The sequence below is a fragment of the Vipera berus genome, assembly GCF_964194415.1.
Source record: "Vipera berus genome assembly, chromosome: 9".
Classification (NCBI taxonomy): Eukaryota; Metazoa; Chordata; class Lepidosauria; order Squamata; family Viperidae; genus Vipera; species Vipera berus.
In genome coordinates this window covers 21,665,060-21,684,405 of record NC_138212.1, presented here as the reverse complement: position 1 = coordinate 21,684,405, position 19,346 = coordinate 21,665,060, and the positions used below count along the sequence as shown (strand labels likewise).

The following is a 19,346-nucleotide window of genomic DNA, read 5'->3' as shown; positions in this document are numbered from 1 at the left end:
GGGGCGGGGGGGGGGGAGAGATTCATTGCGTGATAACAAGACGGAGGTGCAGAATTGTGCTTCATGAGCAAGAGGAAAAGGCACTTAATTATCAGGTATTTCCATGGAGAAGCACAGGGCTGCGCTCTAGTGCAAAAGTAAATTAAAAAGAGGGGGGGAAAATATATCTGCCAGTATTGTAATCCCCAAGAAGGCAGATATAAAAAGCAGATATCCACAAAAGTCCCTTTGTCCCTCTGTCTCTCCATCCCTCCTTCCCTCCTATACTATTTTTTAAAATTTATTTATTTATTTATTTATTAGTTGAATTTATATACCGCCCTATTCCCGAAGGACTTGATTTGTGCATCAAGACCAGCTTTGTCCACCTAGTTCCCCCCAAATCCCTGCCATAGAACTGAAAGGAGGGCATACTGTTGGGGAAGACTGGCTCAACCCTTTCTATTTTGCCATCTCCTATCGCTAAGGACAACCTGAAAGGCATTCTAATGTCCTCCAGCAGGATGGACTTGATGACCTCTGAGGTCCCTCCCAACTCTCTTATTCTATGATTTCTCTAGGGTGGTTTGCCCGTAGTTAGTTCTTTGAGTTCTTGGAAGTGTCTGCTTGGCTCACGCACTTTTTCTTCTGTCTTTTCTCACAACTTTTGATTTCTCCAAGCATCAGGGTCTTCTCCAGTGACTTTTCCCTTGGCTCAGGGCGCCCTCAGTGTTTACGTTTTACTTCTCTTAGTAGCACTTCTGGGCAGTTGACTGGCTTGATCTGCAATTGAATGATTTGTTCTTCTTGTCCATGGCAGTGTTCCTCAACCATGGCAATGTTAAGAGGTGTGGACTTCAATTCCTAGTATTTCCCCAGCTTTGGCAACTTTAAAATGTGTGGACTTCAACTCCCAGAATTCCCAGCCTTGGCAATTTTAAGACCTGTGGACTTCAGTGCCACAAATTGTCCAGCCTTGGCAATGTTAAGATGTGTGGATTTCCAACTTCCAGAATTCTAGGAGCAGAAGTCCACACATCTTAACGTCAAGGCTGAGAAACATTGGACCAAGGTATTCCCAATTGCTTTCTCTGACATCCCAGCTCAAAGGCATTGTTTCCACAATAGGTATCTTTGGAGCCGGTGGGATGTCTCTGCATTTTAAAAGTCTGTCTAGATCTGTTGTAATCTCATAAGTACAGTCACATTCCCAGTGAATTGAGCCTAAGATACAGTCTTTTTCTACTTCAACTTCTCACTACTTGCATAGAGTTAGTATCACTTGCTGACATAATATTAGGGGTTTTTTTTAAATTTTGAGGAACAGGTTAGCTTCAACAAGAGGTTTTCCATGTCATTTTCAGATCACCAGGTAGTATCATCAGCAGAACTGAGTTTGTTGATGCTTTCCTCAACCATTTTAGTTGCCTATTTCTTCTAATCCAGCATTTCTCATTATATATTCTGCATATTTATTAAATAAATAAGGTAACAGTAACTATGAAGCTGCTCATTCCCATCTTTGAACCCATTTTGTTGTTCCCTATTCCATTCTAATTGTGGCTTTTTGTTCTTCTGATTTTTTCAGTAACTCTGGCACACCCATGCTTTTGAGACCTATTCACATTTGATTGTGCTTTACACAGCCAAAAGCCCTTGTAAAATTGATAAAGCCAAAAATAATCTCTTCTGGAACTCCTTCACCTCTTCCATTATACATTAGATCCATGTTTCTCACCCCTAGCAACTTTAATATGTGTGGAGTTCATCTCCCAGAATTCCAGTGTGGAGTTGAGTTCCAGATATCTGAAAGTTGCCAAGTTTAAGAAACGGCATTAGACAACATGACCTTGAAAGTCTGTTCTGAATCCATTTGTAACTTAGGTAGTGCTCATTCCATGTATTGCTTTAGATTACAAAAATCTAAATTTAGATTACAAAATCTTCAGCTTTAAAAGTTGTATGTTTTACTCCGCAATGATCAGTTGTCCAGTAATAGGAATGGTAATTTCTTATTTACATTAGGGAAAAACAGAACTATTGTGTTTTACCACCTGATGTCCCCCAAGCAGTTTTGGTTTTACATCAGTAAGCCTGTGAAATGTCAGGATCTGCTGTGTTTTCATTGACAAGTTCTTATGTTTAAATCAAGATTAAATGAAAATAAAGAGTGGCTTTGAAATAAAGAGTGGCTTTGCAGATGCTTGAACAGTGTATAAATTTAATAAAACAAACAAACAAATAGTGATAAGGCACTAATGTTCTCCAGATGAAGACAGTTCTAATAGCCCTTTGCTGTTGACAACAAAGGGTTGCAATTGATGAGTCTTGTCCACAATACTTGGAAGACTCCAGATGGTTCATTCCTGATGAAGCATTGTGGGTGCTGTCAAGATGGGTGCTGTTCCTCACACTCCAGATGTACACAGGGGAGATTTTGAAGACAAAAATGTTTGTAGCCAGTTACATTTTCTCTTAGATCTTCCCCTCATCTGCTGTGACAAAATGAGCCTCTCCCTCTGTTCCCCACATGGATTTCCCCTCATCAAAACTACAGGATTCTAAATTTCAAACGGGGGGGGGGGGTTGTTGGGGTTAAAATGCAGGGCTTCCTTTGAAACTAATAAATAACACATTTTTTCCTTGCCTTGAGGGAAATGAATGTTTGACAAGCAGCTGTGCTGTGGGAATCCAACCTGGGTGGGTGGTGTGAAGTTCAGTATGTCACACAAACCCAGAACATTGGATTCATCAAGATAAAATGCTTCCAAAAGATAATGGGGAGTTTATTTTTGAGCTGTTCAAAACAAGTGAAAGATGCTTTCTGCCTTTCCCCCCAGGGTTCATTCACCCCAGTTCAATGCCCAGCTTTCTGCTCACCCATCTGGGGGCCAGCCTTTCAAGGAGGGGACTTTTTGAGGGTCAAAGGTGAAAAGGCAACAGCTATAATGCAAGCACCAGCTGTGAAGACTTTGTCCCACCACCAGAGTGCTGGAAAGAGCCCATGCAAGCCAAACTTACAGCATAATTTAGGAATGTATACACTATTAATACTCTTACTGTGTTTATTTGTCTGTTTGTACCCTCAAGTTAACCCAAACAATGCATTATACCACTAACTTAAAAATATGTAAAAAATCCAGGACCTATTACTCTGGTGGAATTGAAATTTCCACTATGTTCAGACCAGTTTTATTGACAAAGTTGTGGCTGTTGCAGCATCCCCAGGGACAGGTGATTTTACTTCAGATGCTCCCTGCTAGCTTCCCACAAGCAAAGTCAATGGGGAAGCTGGCAGGAAGTCAGAAGTCACTCCCAATCCCACTGTTTGTTTGTTTTTTTGCCTGAATGTGGTCATTCTGTTTATCTGTTTAAATAAGCAAATGTTGATTCATCACTGAAGTTTGTTTATTTTATTTATTTATTTTATTGGATTTATATACCGCCCTTTCCCGAAGGACTCAGGGCGGTTTACAGGGTATTTAAAACAAGGAATACAAAAGTTAAAAACAATTAAAAAAAATACATCAATCCCTGAAAAAATAAAAACCCCAATTAAAATTAAAATTAAAATTAACATTCTCAGCCTGGGCCAGAGAGCTCGAAGAGCCAGGTCTTCAGGTCCCGGCGAAATGAACGGAGGTCGGGGGCAGTCCTAAGCTCCACTGGCAGCTGGTTCCAGAGGGCAGGCGCACCCACAGAGAAGGCCCTCCCCCTGGGTGTTATCCGCCTGCAATCTTTTACCTGCAGCACCCTGAGAAGACCCTCCCTGTGGGAGCGCACTGGACGAAGGGAACTTGATGCTGGCAGCAGGTGTTCCCTCAGATATCCCGGACCCAAGCCATTTAGGGCTTTATAGGTCATCACCAGCACCTTGAATCTCACCCGGAGGGCAACCGGGAGCCAATGCAGCTCGCGGAGTAGAGGTGTTACATGGGAGTATCGGGAAACCCCCATCACAACTTGCGAGGCCGCATTCTGCACCAGCTGAAGCCTCTGAGTGGTCCTCAAGGGCAGCCCCATGTAGAGAGCGTTGCAGTAGTCTAAACAGGAGGTCACGAGCGCATGAGTGATTGTGCGTAGGGCATCTCGGTCCAGGTAGGGTCGCAACTGGTGCACCAGGCGAACCTGGGCAAAAGCCCCCCTGGTCACGGCTCCTATATGATCTTCAAAATTGAGCCGTGAATCCAGGAGAACGCCCAAGTTGCGAGCCCTATCAACGGGGGGTAACACCTCACCCCCATCGTTAAAGGTGGAATGGTCTGGTTAACCCGAGATGCCGATATGCACAGCCACTCAGTCTTGGCAGGATTGAGACGAAGCCTGTTCCTCCCCATCCAGACCTGGACCGCCTCCAGGCAACGGGACATCACGGCGAGGGCATCGCTGGGTTGGTTCGGGGTGGAAAGAAAAAGTTGGGTATCATCAGCGTACTGATGATACCCCACCCCGAAACCATGAATGATCTCACCCAGCGGCTTCATGTAGATGTTGAACAGGAGAGGCGAGAGAACCGACCCCTGAGGAACTCCAGGGATCTCTGCCCTCCCGTCAACACCGACTGCGAGCGGCCCAGGAGATAGGAGGAGAACCACCGTAAAACGGTCCCTCCCACTCCCAGCCCCTTGAGACGCCACAGTAGGATACCATGGTCGATGGTATCAAAAGCCGCTGACAGATCTAATAGATCTAATAGGACTAGGACAGAGGAACAACCCCTGTTTGACACTATTATTTTTCTGTTCATGATATACTGTATATTTCGTAGATAATCACAGGACTATCCAACACTGGAGTAAAAAACAATATTGTCAGCTTAGAATTTAATGTTTCTTCTGGTTACTACAGACTGTGCTACCCTCCTCTCAAAAATGACCCAATGAGTTACAGAATTAAACCCATAGTCCACAGCCATCATGATCAACAGAAAGCAGTTTTTCATGGACTAGAGTTCTCTGCTATCAAAAGGTGGTTCACCTTGAAGGTGCCATGAGGCACATTGTTGTTTGGGTTTTACAATAGTCTAAACAATTGCTGTGCCTTCGGACTTTCACCTTTCAAAGGAAATCAGGTAAGGCCAGGAATGGAATGATTTGTCTGCTTGAAATGCTTGAGAGAACTTTGTTAATGCAGTTTTATCCTCAGAGTGGGCAGTTAGGGTGCAGATAGCATCTCTTTTTCCAAACCTCCCACAGGTGTCGGAGTGGCAAAACAAACCTCTAAAACCTGCCCAGATGGGGTTGCCTCTTCTGGGTGTTCTGTTTGAAGGACACGTTTTCCCTTTTTAGCTGCTTAGCAATGGATCCTTGAAAAAATAGATCTGAGGGCTATCTTGGCCTCCAGCCAGGTAAGAGGAACCACTGCATTCTACCAGAATCAGATATCATTTCTCTAATGAAGCCTTAGCAAAACTGATACCCTACAGACAGGTTGGCTGGGTATTTAGGAACTTCCAGCCCCAAGACATCTGGAAGGTGTCTGGTTGGGCCAGAGTGATTAAATATATTTAGGCAATCCAGTTGTTTGGTTCCACCTTAAATGCAGTGCAGGAATGAGACTGTGGCAGCAGAGAAGTGCTCCCAGGGGCAGCGGAAAATAAGAGTTCTCCATGGTAAACCTATGATAGGATTATGCATGAAGAAACCCCCATAAAATTGATTTGGGGGAGGGACTCCTACATGCCACCTATGTCCTTTCTTTCTGGGGAGTTTAAGCAAGCTACTCCGCCTCTAGAGCAGTGTTTCTCAACCTTGGCAAATTTAAGACATGTGGACTTCAGTTCCCAGCATTCTCTAGCTCCCAGAATCCCCAACTGAGATTGAGAAATACTGCTCTGCAATATCCTCATTGGATAGGGAACTGACCAGTTTTACAGGAAGCTGAAACAGAAATCATGAGAAGTAATAGCAAAAGTTTCTAATAGCAGTGCCTAGGGCACAGGTCTGCAACCCGCGGCTCCGGAGCCGCATGCGGCTCTTTCAGCCGTCTCCTGTGGCTCCCAGTCCTCTGCCATGTGCAGTCCCCCCCAAAAAAAAGGATTAAAAAAGTTCAACCAATCAATTCAAATATGCAGGGTAGGTGCATATCTCACCTTGGCTCCATTCTTCAGTCAAACCCTGTTCTGCGCATGTACACGCATGTACATCCATGTGCACACATTTTTTGTGGCTCCCAGTTTTTCCTTTTGTGAGGGAACCGGTTCCGAGTGGCTCTTTCACTGTTTCAGGTTGCTGACCCCTGGCCTAGGGTATACTGGTGGGACAGAAGGTCAAGATGGCAGCCTTCTGATGAAAGCTCCATCTTTTTTTAAAAAAAAACTTATAAAAAAGGCACAGGGCTTTGATCAGTTGGTTCTTTCTTGGTTTTCTGATCCCTTCTGGTTTCTAGATATTATTATTATTATTATTTATTATATTTTTATACCGCCCTTCTCCCGAAGGACTCAGGGCGGTGTACAGAGCAATAAATATAAAAAAGCGGAATACAAAAGTTAAAAAAACGATTAAATATTTAGCCCAGTTTAAAACAGTATTAAAACATATTAAAACCCCTACCCTAACCCATCAGGTAAGGGACGCGGTGGCTCAGTGGGTTAGGACGCTGAGCTTGTCGATCGGAAGGTCGGCAGTTTGGCGGGTCGAATCCCGAGTGCCGCGTAGCAGAGTGAGCGCCTGTTACTCGTCCCAGCTTCTGCCAACCTAGCAGTTCGAAAGCACGTAAAAATGCAAGTAGAAAAATAGGGACCACTGCGGTGGGAAGGTAACAGCGTTCCGTGCGCCTTTGGCGTCTAGTCATGCCGGCCACATGACCACGGAGACGTCCTCGGACAAGCGCTGGCTCTTCGGCTTTGAAACGGAGATGAGCACCGGCCCCTAGAGTCGGAAACGACTAGCATGCATGTGCGGGGGAACCTTTACCTTTACCTTTAACCCATCAGACCAGGTCAGACTGCTCGAATAGATATGTTTTTAAGTCGCGCCGGAAGGAGCGAAGGTCGGGGGCCATCTGGAGCTCAACCGGCAAGCGGTTCCATAGGTCTGGCACGCCCACAGAGAACGCTCTCCCCCTGGGGGCCACCAATCGGCATTCTTTGATCGGAGGCACCCTGAGGAGGCCCTCTCTGTGGGAGCGCACTGGACGGAGGGAAGTTGACGCCGGCCGCAGGTGTTGCCGTAGGTAATCCGGACCCATGCCATGTAGGGCTTTGTAAGTCATTACTTTGTAAGTCATTACTAAGATATAAGAATGGTGTTTGGGTTCTCCAAACCACAGAGGTCGTCATCACCATCATCAAAATAAAAATAGGAGCCCAAACTGAGAGGTGGTCTTTCCATCTTGACCAGCTCGGGTCGACTCAGCCTTCCATCCTTCTGAGGTCAGTAAAATGAGGCCCCAGATTGTTGGGGGCAATTTGCTGACTCTGTAAACCGCTTAGAGAGGACTGTAAAGCTTTATGGAGCAGTATGTAAGTCTAAGTGCTATGTCTAAATGCTATTGCTACTGCAATTTTTTATGTAAAGGCAGTGCCTAGAAAAAAAAGTGCTGCCATCTCTCTCTTTTAAAAGCCAGCCTTCATTCAATAAAGCAACGATTTGTCCAGCAACTTTGGATCTGGATTGAAAATCCCAGACAGGTAGGAAAGCAGCGGTGACCCTGGGCATCATACCAAGTTTACTTCAGAGGAAGAAACATGTACTGTACTTTTTTTTTATTTGTAAGCCAACCGGCATTTATGAATGGGTAAGAAAAATAAAATAGCCAGGTGGATGGGTTCAGTTGCAGTGGGGGTGGTTGCAGCATTAGAAGACCTGAAAAACCAGGTTGGGGTAAATTGTCATGGAGAACATCTATCTATGCGGTTGCTAGGAGTCAAAAATGACTTGACCGCACATCTGGGTCAGGAAGGGCCTTAGAGAAGAAAGTTCCTCATTTGCAGTTTTATACAATTGTTGTGAATCCTCGAGAACCACTTTCATTCAAAAGGTACTATGCAATGTTCTGTATTTGGACTTCAGCCTTTGTATTGCCCTTTCCTTGGTGTTTGCTTTACTCTGTTGCATGGGATTTGGCCTGTTTTAAAATCAAACTGGATTTATAATGCAGCTTGCCACCTCCCAATAAAGGCAAACATTAAATAGTGGGATGGGGAAAATTCAACCCCCCTCCCCTTTGGTGACAACCCCTGGAACCCTAAGCAGCTGAAAAGAAAAAAACAACACTTAATCTTAAAAGAGACCCCCATTAACAGCAGAAAAATAGCACACCTTTGGTAAAAGAGCCTTGGTGGAGCAGTGGGCTAATGCCTCCTTAAGTAACACCAGCTGCCTGCAATTAGTGCAGGTTCGAGTCCCACCAGGCTCAAGGTTGACTCAGCCTTCCATCCTTCCGAGGTAGGTAAAATGAGGACCCAGATTGTTGGGGGCAATTAAGCTGACTTTGTAATAATGCCGGTTGGGGGTGTGTGTGAAAGCCCTAATAAGCAGGCATATACATAGAATGAAGGCTATTTCTAAGCACATTGATTTGTGCTTTAGATTGTAAGCCGCCCTGAGTCTTCGGAGAAGGGCGGGATATAAATGGGATTTTAAAAAAAAATATCCGTACTGAGCAAGATGTGTTTTGGTTTGTTCCAAGCCAGGTTCCAATGAGCACACAGGACAACTGCCTAAAGCTGATTTATTCAGCAGTGTAACAGGCAGTTCAGCAATTAAAGTTGGCCACAAATTAGAACATCGAAACAGTAATATTGATAGGAAAGTCTACCTGTTGTTTAAGGTGTGGGTGAACAAGCTTGCTGATGCATTTGCCTTTGAGGGGCACACAGGAATCTAGTGAGGAGAAAATGTAGTTTTCCTACCATGAAGGAAATATAATTTTTCATTTTGTGTGTGTGCAGATGTTGACCTTGGGTGATGGATCCAGGGCTGGAGGAACCTTATTATGTGTGTAAGAGAGTTGCATGTCTTGAAGGGACTTTCTTTAATATTTTTAATTGAGTTGCCAATATTTGCCAATTCCCCTAGTGAAAAACACATTTTGTCAGCTTCAGCCCAGGTGTCAGTATAAGCCCAAAAGCTTAAGAGGTCCTTTCTCTTATTGTCTGGGGTTCAGGGATGGTCAGGGTTGGTAAATGGCATGGATGGCAAAGATGGCGTGTGGGTTTTCCTTTCTCAAAGATGGGTAAAAGGCAGAAAGACTATTCTGTTTTCTTACCTTGGGGATCTGCCAGGTCAGCAAAAGTAAAGATAGAAATTACATTTAACATGAGAACAAAGCAGGGTTTGATTGCCCCATTATGACCACCATCTGCAGACACTCCCATTTCTTACCATCCTGGAAACTGCTGCGTCTGCCTTGGTGACTTTCTAATATGCATCCTGCCTCTGCCTGCAATAAATGTGTCTTTCCATGGCCATCAGTCCATGGAATTTACTGGAGAATCCAACACTATACTGAAGTGCATCACATGGTTGGTTTATTAGAGTCAATAGGAGGTGATGCTGCTTTACCTTGCTTGTTGTCCCAGGGATTTGTGCTTAAAGGACAAGGCAAGGTCATAGGAAAACTGGGCAGGCCCAGAGGGCAGAGAAGATGCCCCTGTCAAGGTCTCCTGGCCTCTGGTTATCTAAAGCCTAACTTGGCTCAATAAAAAAAAATTGCCCTTGGACCTTTCATGTTTCCAACTCATTTCAGACCTGGGTGGAGGATTCACAACTTTTCTTGGCTAATGATAAGAAAAGGAAGCAGTGCCTGCACAGGATAAATTGCTTTACACTCTTGCTGACTTTTATGTTCCTCTTGAAACTTCCTTTCAAAGAATAGGGTGTCTCCTCCCAGCTGGAGACAATAATAGTTTACTTTTTTAAAAAAAACCTCTGCCATTCACCTCTGGGTAATTAAAGTTCCTGCTCTTTTTTATATTTCCAATGACTTTATTGTTTCAAGAATAAACAGCTTTCGTCTATACACGCACACGTATATGCAGCGTGCACACTGAGAAGGAGAGTGAGTTTGTTATTTGGTTCTCTGTAAAGACACACTGTGCTCGGCACCTCTGCCATGGCCCTGGTGAGGTTCAAGGAATTGGGGGAAGATGAACTGAACTTAGAAGAAGAGAACCTAGACAGCGTCAAGGCCTTGACAACAAAGTTGAAGCTACAGACACGGCGCCCATCTTACCTAGAATGGAAGGCCCATGTGCAAAGCCCCTCCTGGAGAAATGGGCTGCGGGCTGGAGCACTGAAGACCCACCTGGAGAAACAGGGTGAAGAGGCAGTGGGAGAAGAGAATCAAGCCCAGGGACCCTTGAAGTCTGTTTGTGGATTCCCCACCATTGGTATGGCTTTTGAATGGCTTCGGGTGGAACTGGTAAGTAGCCCTTAAGAGCTCAGGAAAAGTTGGCCTAAAAGGTTCCGATAATCAGACAGTCCTACCATCTATTTGGTAGGACTACAGGAAGCTACATTTGGGGCAATTATAATAAATCTCAATGGAACCTAATGGAAGATGGGGCAGCAAAATCCTGGTTTTTCAATCTCTAACCAGGAGCATCTGCTATTCATCCCTTCAAGTTAACCTCTGCTGTTTTTCTGGGCAGTGGGCTTCTGAAGAATGTAGTCAGAGGAAAAAAAACCCATTAGGTCAGTATCTTTCAAGGACTACCTCTCAGCGAGTAGCTTCAACTTCAACTCCCAGAATTCCTCAGCCAGCCATTCTCTTGTCCAACCCTCAGCTCAAGATGGCTGAGGAATTCTGGAAGTTGAAGTCCACAAGTCATAAAATGGCCAAGGCTGGGGACCTCTGATTCTAGCTGAAGCCACTATGACAACATTGCACTGTGATGATGATGATGGTATGTCACATGTGACATCATTGACACTCCTGGTCTCCTCTGATTATTAGAAGTGGGAAGCATTTGGAAGGGAAATGCTTTGAAACCTGTTAAGTCCATCTTGGCACTGGCTTCCTCACTTGGTACCCTCCTGACAAGTTGGGGCAAGTGGCTGAGTATAACTGAAAGTTTTCAAAAGCAGAGGACAGATCCTAATACTGTGGCCATAAAGTTCTATTTTTGAGCCATTCTATGGTGACTGTGATAGATATACATCATTTCTTTTAGTTTTGCTTCCAACTTTTTGCCATCATTGTCCTAGCAAAGGAGTAGTTGGCCATGTTGGAGAAAGTGTGTGCATAACACTACATTAGAATCTTTGGCTGCTTGTAAATTATTAGTTGACAGCACTAACATCTTTTCTTCTGGCAGATTGTATGGCCATTGTTGACTATAATATTGCTAAATTTTGCCTAACAACTCTGAGGACGTGGCAGCAAATATTACCCAACATTGCTGAGGTCTTTTAAAAGTGTTAAATATTTTTTTTGTTCCTTCTAGGATCTTTGCTAGTGTTGAATTTTATTATGATGGATTTTAGGTGCATCTGCTAGTCAGATAAACAAATGAATAAAGAAAAATAAAGACAAAGACACAAATGAAGCCTTAGTTAGTTATCAACGTATTTTCTAAAATGTGGCAATATTCAGTGGGTAAATAATTTGCAGTAATGTGAAACTCAGCAGTTGTCTCTCAATACTGAATGCAGTCAGGCTGCATTCCCATATTTTAAGAAAAAGAAGAAAGGGAACAATATATTTCAGCAATGGCAAATCCGTGGCCATCCTGAACATGCCTTGCGCACAGTCACTCATGCACTCGTGACCTCCCGTTTGGACTACTGCAATGCTCTCTACATGGGCTGCCCTTGAGGACTACTCGGAGGCTCCAGCTGGTGCAGAATGCAGCTGCGCGAGGTGGTGGGGGCTTCCCGATACTCCCATGTAACACCTCTACTCCGTGAGCTGCATTGGCTTCCGGTTGTCCTCCGGGTAAGATTCAAGGTGCTGGTTATGACCTATAAAGCCCTAAATGGCATGGGTCCGGATTATTTACGGGAGCACCTGCTGCCGGCATCAACTTCCCTTTGTCCAGTGCGCTCCCACAGAGAGGGCCTCCTTAGGGTGCCGTCGGTCAAAGAGTGTCGACTGGCGGCCCCCAGGGGGAGAGCGTTCTCTGTGGGCGCGCCAGACCTTTGGAACCGTTTACCGGTGGAGCTCCGGACGGCTCCCGACCTTCGCTCCTTCCGACGTGACCTAAAAACATATTTATTTGAACAAGACGGCCTGGTCTGATGGGTTTAGGGGTATTTTAACGTTTTGTATTAATCTATTGAATTGGGCTATTGTATTTAATATTTCTTTTAATTTTTATATATTGTATTTTACTGTATTGCCCTGTACACCGCCCTGAGTCCTTCGGGAGAAGGGCGGTATAAAAATTAAATTATTATTATTATTATTTCCCTAGCAATTTTAGCCACTTTATTTAGACAGTTTATACATTTCAGTTTATTACAGTTCTAGACCAATAGAAGCAGAGTGCTCTGTGAAGAACATAGAGTAACAGGTTTGGAAGGGACCTTGGAGATCTTCTCATCCAACTCCCCGCTCAAGTAGGAGACCCTATAGCAGGCATGTCGAACTGTCGGCCTCCGTGCCGGATGCGTCACGCCAAAACCACGCCAACCCCAGCTCCGGCAATGGGAAAAAAGTTGCGATACATCATGCGGCATTGCGTGATGTCGCGAGTTTGACACACCTGCCCTATAGCATTCCGGACAAAGCTAGATAAATGGATAAAAAACCAAAATAAAGTTTCAGATAAAGTTAAAATACCAACCAAACTAAGCCAACCTAACTAACAGCTATGAATGAGATCCATGATGCAGCCTACATTAAATTATAACGTAGACACTAAAATTGTATTGCATGTAATATCATTTAAAATGTCAAAAAGTGATAACATCTAGAATTTAGATCAGGGATCCACAAACGTGGCCACTTTAAGACTTGTGGACTTCAACTCCCAGAATTCCCCAGCCACGTTTGAGGACCCCTGATTTAGACGAATTACAGTTACATTTGGCTAGCAAAAAATGGGCTCATCAAGGCACAATAGATCTTCCCTCCTGCTGCATAAAACCTAACTCCATGAGTAGGCACAAAGCCTTTCAGCGAATGGTACTTTTTATATTTACTATCTGAGACTGCAGCGGGGAGAGCATGGCACTGGGCAACAGAAAAAGCTCTCCAACGGCTGGATGTTTCTAGTTGTGTAAGGTAGCTGGCATCAGTGACGATGTATCTGTTGTGAGCTGGTGAGAGGAAGGCTGAGACCTTTCCTAGTGTTGTGATTCAGGGTCAGCCTGTGGGTTCAGCAGTTGGGTCGGACAACTCAGAGGAGGAGGAGGAGGGGGGTGTTGAAGAGCTTGCTGAGGGGGTTGGACAGCTTGATGAGAGTCCTCAGCCAGGCCCCTCCCACCTGGTCATGACGCAGACCCAGCTGTGTGAGCCTGACAGCGTGGATGAAGATGACCCACAGCTGGCCCTGTTCAAGGACGCCCGACGCAGGAGGCAGTCAATCAGGAGTAAACAGAGGAAGGCAATGGGGCTCCTCGGAAGGAGGCAGAGAGAAGCCACGCCCTGAACTGTATTTAAGGGGGAATGCGTGGGAGGGCTGGTTTGCTGAAGGCAACCACTTGAAAAGCTCCTGTTTCTTGGTTCGTGTCTTGTTCTATTTGTTTTTGTAGCAATAAATTTGGCAGGCGTAATTCCAGCCTCTTGCCTTCTTGTAAAAGGGGTTGTCCCTGCCTTTTCTGCAGGGCCGGTAGCAGGCTGGTACAGAACACCTAGAGCTGTAGCTCAAGAGCCACTTTGGGGGAGCAGACTTCTCATCCGGTCTTACTAAGTCTATACATCAACCCCTGGTGACTAAATGTATAGTTTTCTTAGCCTACACAGTCATGTTTCTTAAGCTTGCCAGCTTTCAGACGTGTTCCGGGATTCTGGGAGTTGAAGTCCACTCATCTTAAAGCCAAGGCTGGGAAATGCTGCTGCAGTGAAAATGAAAGGGTGAATTTTGTCTTGAGTATTCTACTCTTCAAAGGGAAGTTGTTGTGAACTACATGAAAGAGAAACTTGAACAGGTGGATGTTTATTACATTTGTGTTTGCTTGCTCTTCTATAGACAGGTGTGTCCGCTGGGTCAGGAAAGGGACGGTAGGAGCAGCAATAGTGCAATGAAAACGCTCTCCCTCTTTTTTCTGTACATCGTGAAACTTCAGCTGTGAAAGCCACTACCTTGACATTTTTGGCCACAACCTCTTTGTGGGCTTAGCAGTTGTTCACTCTTCGGTCTGGAGATATTTGGTTAGCCTCCTTCAGATCAAGAAATCAGGTTATTACCTGTCCCTAGAGGCTATTTTGGTAACCCTTGGTTTTGCTGGCTGCTCACTGGCCTATCTGCATTACGCCTGGTTGACTTTAAGCCCCCCCCCCTCTCTCTCTCTCTCTCTCTCTCTCTCATATACCACCTACCTATTGTATCTACCAATTGTATCTGTCTGTGTTTCTGTCTGTTTCTGTGGGATGGTCTCACGAGGTCGATGGATCGTTAAAGTGCTTCCAAGTAAAAGGCATCATGCAGAGATGCAATCATATGAAGCTTTATTCAATGATAGATTAGAGAGAAAGAATTACTTGGCATGAAGGCATTCATGTCTGCATGTGAGAGAGAACAAAAGAAAAGAAAGCAAGCTAGCATAGCATAACTGGAACAGAAGAAGAACAAAACTGAAGAGAGAAAGCAGCCCCTTGAGCAGAGGTATTTATGGGGGGGGTCTCAGCCCCTCCCTAACCATAAAACTCTCTCGCCAATGGGGATGTAGGGGTCTGGGACCCCTGACTCATCAGTGGAAGCAAAGAAGCCTCTTTGCTTCCATCTGATGACCCTTTTGGGTAACTGCCAATGGCTGGCACAAAACGTCTAACAGTCTCTGTCACCTGTCTATTTATATAATTGCCCAACTCAACACATAAATGACCCCAGGAGGCTCACAAAAGTTTTAAAAATCCATCATTTAATAACAATTCATAAAAAACCCTAAGCCACCTTCTGTGGCAGCAACAACAAAATCAATCCCCCCCACCCAAAAAAAAAGATGAATTGCAATTACCTTTGGCTAGCAAAACATCAGGGTGCAACGGATCTTCCCTACTGCTGCATAAAACCTAGCTACATGCGCTGTAACAAAGGATACTTCATCTATCAGCAGCATTTGACATAGGCTGAACCTGAGCAAACAGGATCTCTACTAATCAGGTGGAACAAATCAGCCATTTGATTGGTTCCATCTTTTTGTTTTAAATCAAATTGTAAAGTGTATTAATGAAATGCAAGTTGTTTTAATTTGTTGAATCTACAGGGGTCCAATAGAAGCATAATGAGGTCACATAAACCCTTTTTGTGCAAAGATATTGTGTCGCAGCTGATGCCATTTGCTCTCCTTTGCAGTCCCAGCAACACCTTGAGTGTCTGCAGGGGGGCGGGGGGGGCAAGTGAGGTCATGTGGAATCATCAGGCAATTTGTCAACTTAATACCAATTATAGAATTTAATCATATGTGGGAGGACATCACAATGTGTGTAATGTCACTGGCTTTGCCTTCTCCTCCTTCTAGAGCCCCGTGCTAGAATCCAGACATTTTGGAATTCTTTCATCAGTGAAGGGATGGAAGTTAGGTACTTCTGTCTTACAATACATTCAGACCCAATTTTGTGCAGTGGTTAAGGTGTTGATCCAGAAACCAGGAGACCATGAGTTCTCATCCTGCCTTAGGCATGAAAGCTGGTTGGGTGACCTTGGGCCAGTCACACACTCTCAATCCAGCCTACCGCACAGGGTTGTTGTTGAAGAGGAAATAGGAGCAGGACAGAGTATTATGTAAAATTGAATTTGGGTCGGTGTCAGGTTCTGACAGTTCTTGCCATCAAAGGCTGGAGGAGGAGGAGGAGGGGGGATGGACAAATGGGCAATACGTTTGTGTGCATGTGATGGGAAATAGGGAGGGGCAAATGACAGGTGATGAAGATCAGAGAAGCCCGGAACCAGTTTGTGCCAGAGGCACCAAGGCCAGGCACCCTGGGAAAGGACTGTGAATTGCCCACAGCATCTCAGTGTTCTCATAACATTTTGGCGATCTCTGATTGGTGAAACGTGGACTGGTCAAGGGGGGGAATGGAGACAGGAACCTTTTCTGTATCTTTTTCATGCAGGAAAATCTTTTTTTTTATTGAAAAGTTTTACAATACATTTTTTATAACAAAACAAAACCCCTCCCAACCCCCTCCCCCCTCCGCAACCCTCCCCAACACCTCCCTCCCTTCCCCCTCCCCCCTCCCCAACTTCCCAGAGCTAAATACAAGGTATAAAAATACAAACAATCATAATCGACCTTATGCAAACAACAATAAACTAAATGCAGGAAAATCTTAAAGCTAGCCTGACTTTACTGCAACCAGCTTCCTTCAGTAAAAGAACCTTTTACTTCAACCTGGCTCAGTGGGTTAGGACGCTGAGCTTGTCGATCAGAAGGTCGGCAGTTTGGCAGTTACAGGCAAGATGGAAAGAGGATCAGAAAGTTGGTTTCTCCATAACCGATGAAAATTTGGTAAAACAAATTAGAGATCAAGGTCAAGCACATATAAAAAGGATATATAATGCATTGATAGAAATTGACTCAGAAACGGAACTTGTTAAAGATTGTATGATAAAGTGGGCCCAGAATTTTCAGGAGGTTATAACAATGGATACTTGGGAAAAGATTTGGGTTAGAAATGTAAAATTTACACAGGCCCAAAATTTAAGAGAGAATTTTTATAAAATGTTTTATAGGTGGCATTTAGATCCTAAAAAACTAGCAAGTATGTACCCGAACTGTCAGCCCAGGAGAGAGGGGAGGGGGAGGAGGGAGTTTTTTGTATTTAAAAATGTATTGTAAAACTTTTTAATAAAAAAAAAGAAGGTCGGCAGTTTGGCGGGTCGAATCCCGAGTGCTGCGTAACAGAGTGAGCGCCTGTTACTCGTCCCAGCTTCTGCCAACCTAGCAGTTCGAAAGCACGTAAAAATGCAAGTAGAAAAATAGGGACCACTACGGTGGGAAGGTAACAGCGTTCCGTGCGCTTTTGGCATCTAGTCATGCTGGCCACATGACCACGGAGACGTCCTCGGACAAGTGCTGGCTCTTCGGCTTTGAAACGGAGATGAGCACCAGCCCCTAGAGTTGGAAACGACTAGCACGCACATGCGGGGGAACCTTTACCTTTTTTAATGGAGTCGAGGGTCTTTCTTTCCTAAGGGATTAGATTGGGGCAGGTCTGGCATCCCGTCACTGGGTCCAGAGGTTTACTTTTCCAAGCTTTTGGACTCATGCTGGAGCCCGTCTCCAGAGAATTTCTCTCTACTGGAATATTTGCTAGTTTAGACTACTCTGTGAGTCGTATTTATGTGGTGCCTTCCTGTTGGTTAATTGGTATATTGGTAGCTGGCAATTGGCTGTTGTTTCCTTGTGCTCGCAACTCTTCAGCTCCTAAGTACCTGATAAACAGGTGGTACATCAGCAATCCTGTTAACTGACAAGAGGCCCGTTTCCCATGCTTCAATCATTTCCCTGGCCATCTTTGTATCAGCTCAGCCAACAATCTTAGGGTAGTAGTTGCGAAATTAAATGTTTTGTCCTTGTTCATTGCAATGTGAGGCTGCCAATGAGTTGGGGCCTCCTTGTCTGTCCGCTCACTTGTGTTCTTGCAATCTGGTAGTTAATTCCTCCCTGTCTGTCCTACAGAGTCCCGGGGGCAATCCACACAGGAGATCCAGTAGATTTGCCTTCATTCATGAGCATTATGTAAATGAGTATTATGTAAAAAATAATAAAGGCTGGATAAAAATCTAATAAATAATTAAATAAATTTGATGTCAGGCCAATGTTCTCTTGCTTCTTGTTCCAGAGGAAGATGCAGGCCCTGGATCACCAGCTGGCACGGCAGCTGATGGGGCTGCGGGCCCAGATCCACCAGCTGAAGGTGGAGCAGGCTTGCCACCGCCACAAAGAGATGCTGGATGACGCCACCTTCGAACTGGAGGGCTGCGAGGAGGACTCGGATCTGCTCTGCAACATTCCCCCCAAGATGGCCTTCCTCTTGTCCACCCCTCTCAAGCACATTGGAGTCACCCGCATGAATATAAACTCCCGCCGTTTCTCCTTGTGCTGATGGACCTTCACCCCTTTGCATGCTTGCTTGGTGCTTGTGGCTGTTGCAACCAGGGAGTATCTTGGCCCCCATTGCCTGCACCTGTAGATTTTGTGCCCGTGTAGAGCAACCGGTGTCTCACCTGGCTGATCTGCTCTGGGCTCAGAAACGTATCCGGATAGGCAACCTCAGGGATGTGAGCTGGTAGACAAAACACATCCTAGTAGAAAGTAGGAAGTCTAGGGAACTGCCTGGGGCAGCCTTCCTTTGGGTGAGGCACCTTTCAGGAAGGGAAGTTTTGCTTCTTAGGAAAAGGAGATGAAAAGCAGAGAGCAATATGGAGCAAGAAGGACGACTGGTGTCCTTTTGGTGATTCACAGGCCTAAGGAGGGTGTGGAGGAGAACAAATTCCAGTCTGCAGGTTCAGAGAAGGGCCGATGCATGCCTTGGTGGAGCAGTGGGCTAATGCCTCCTTAAGTAACACCAGCTGCCTGCAATTAGTGCAGGTTCGCATCCCACCAGGCTCAAGGTTGACTCAGCCTTCCATCCTTCCGAGGTAGGTAAAATGAGGACCCAGATTGTTGGGGGCAATAAGCTGACTTTGTAAAAATGCCACTTGACGGGGGGGGGGGGGCGAAAGCCCTAATAAGCAGGCATATACATAGAATAAAGGCTATTGCTAAGCACATTGGTTTGTGCTTTAGATTGTAAGCCGCCCTGAGTCTTCGGAGAAGGGCGGGATATAAATGGGATTAAAAATTAAATAAATAAATAAAAATGCATGAAAAAAGGGGACCTCAAGGTAAAAAAAAAATTGCTGTGTCTCTTTTAACTGGAAGGCTGATCACCCCTTCACTGCTCCTCATTTATTTTGCCCATGTATGTTTTAAAAGCTTGCTTACTTTTTATTGTAAGTCAGTTGATGTGGCTTTGAGAAGCTGCAGTCAGCTAAACACTTTAAAAACAGCAATAAAGGTGCGTCACTTGAGCATTGTGTATTGTTTATGAATGTGTACCTTTGCGCTCTGCCTCAGCGCAGCTCCACTTCAGCTTTAGACCGGTTGGTCTTCTATGGTATTTCTAAAAGCTTTCCCCTTTTCTTCTCTGTTTACGAATTCTAAAATGGAGCAGGAAATGAGCACCAATCGGTCCCAGTTCAGAGCGGCTTTCTCTTTTTCTGATTGTGTTTTAATTATGAAAGCTGCTCTGTTTAGGGTGTGAGAACA

At 44.8% G+C, this 19,346-nt stretch overlaps 1 protein-coding gene across 1 annotated transcript; it reads left to right on the top strand.

The window, feature by feature from the left end:
• Positions 1–9,990: 9,990 nt before the first annotated feature.
• Positions 9,991–19,108, top strand: FAM167B (family with sequence similarity 167 member B). Its single transcript, XM_081334443.1, has 2 exons — positions 9,991–10,347; positions 17,878–19,108. Exons 1-2 carry the CDS (start codon positions 10,039–10,041, stop codon positions 18,139–18,141), a joined length of 573 nt encoding a protein of 190 aa, XP_081190569.1. The 5' UTR covers positions 9,991–10,038; the 3' UTR covers positions 18,142–19,108.
• The last annotated feature ends 238 nt before the right edge of the window (positions 19,109–19,346 follow it).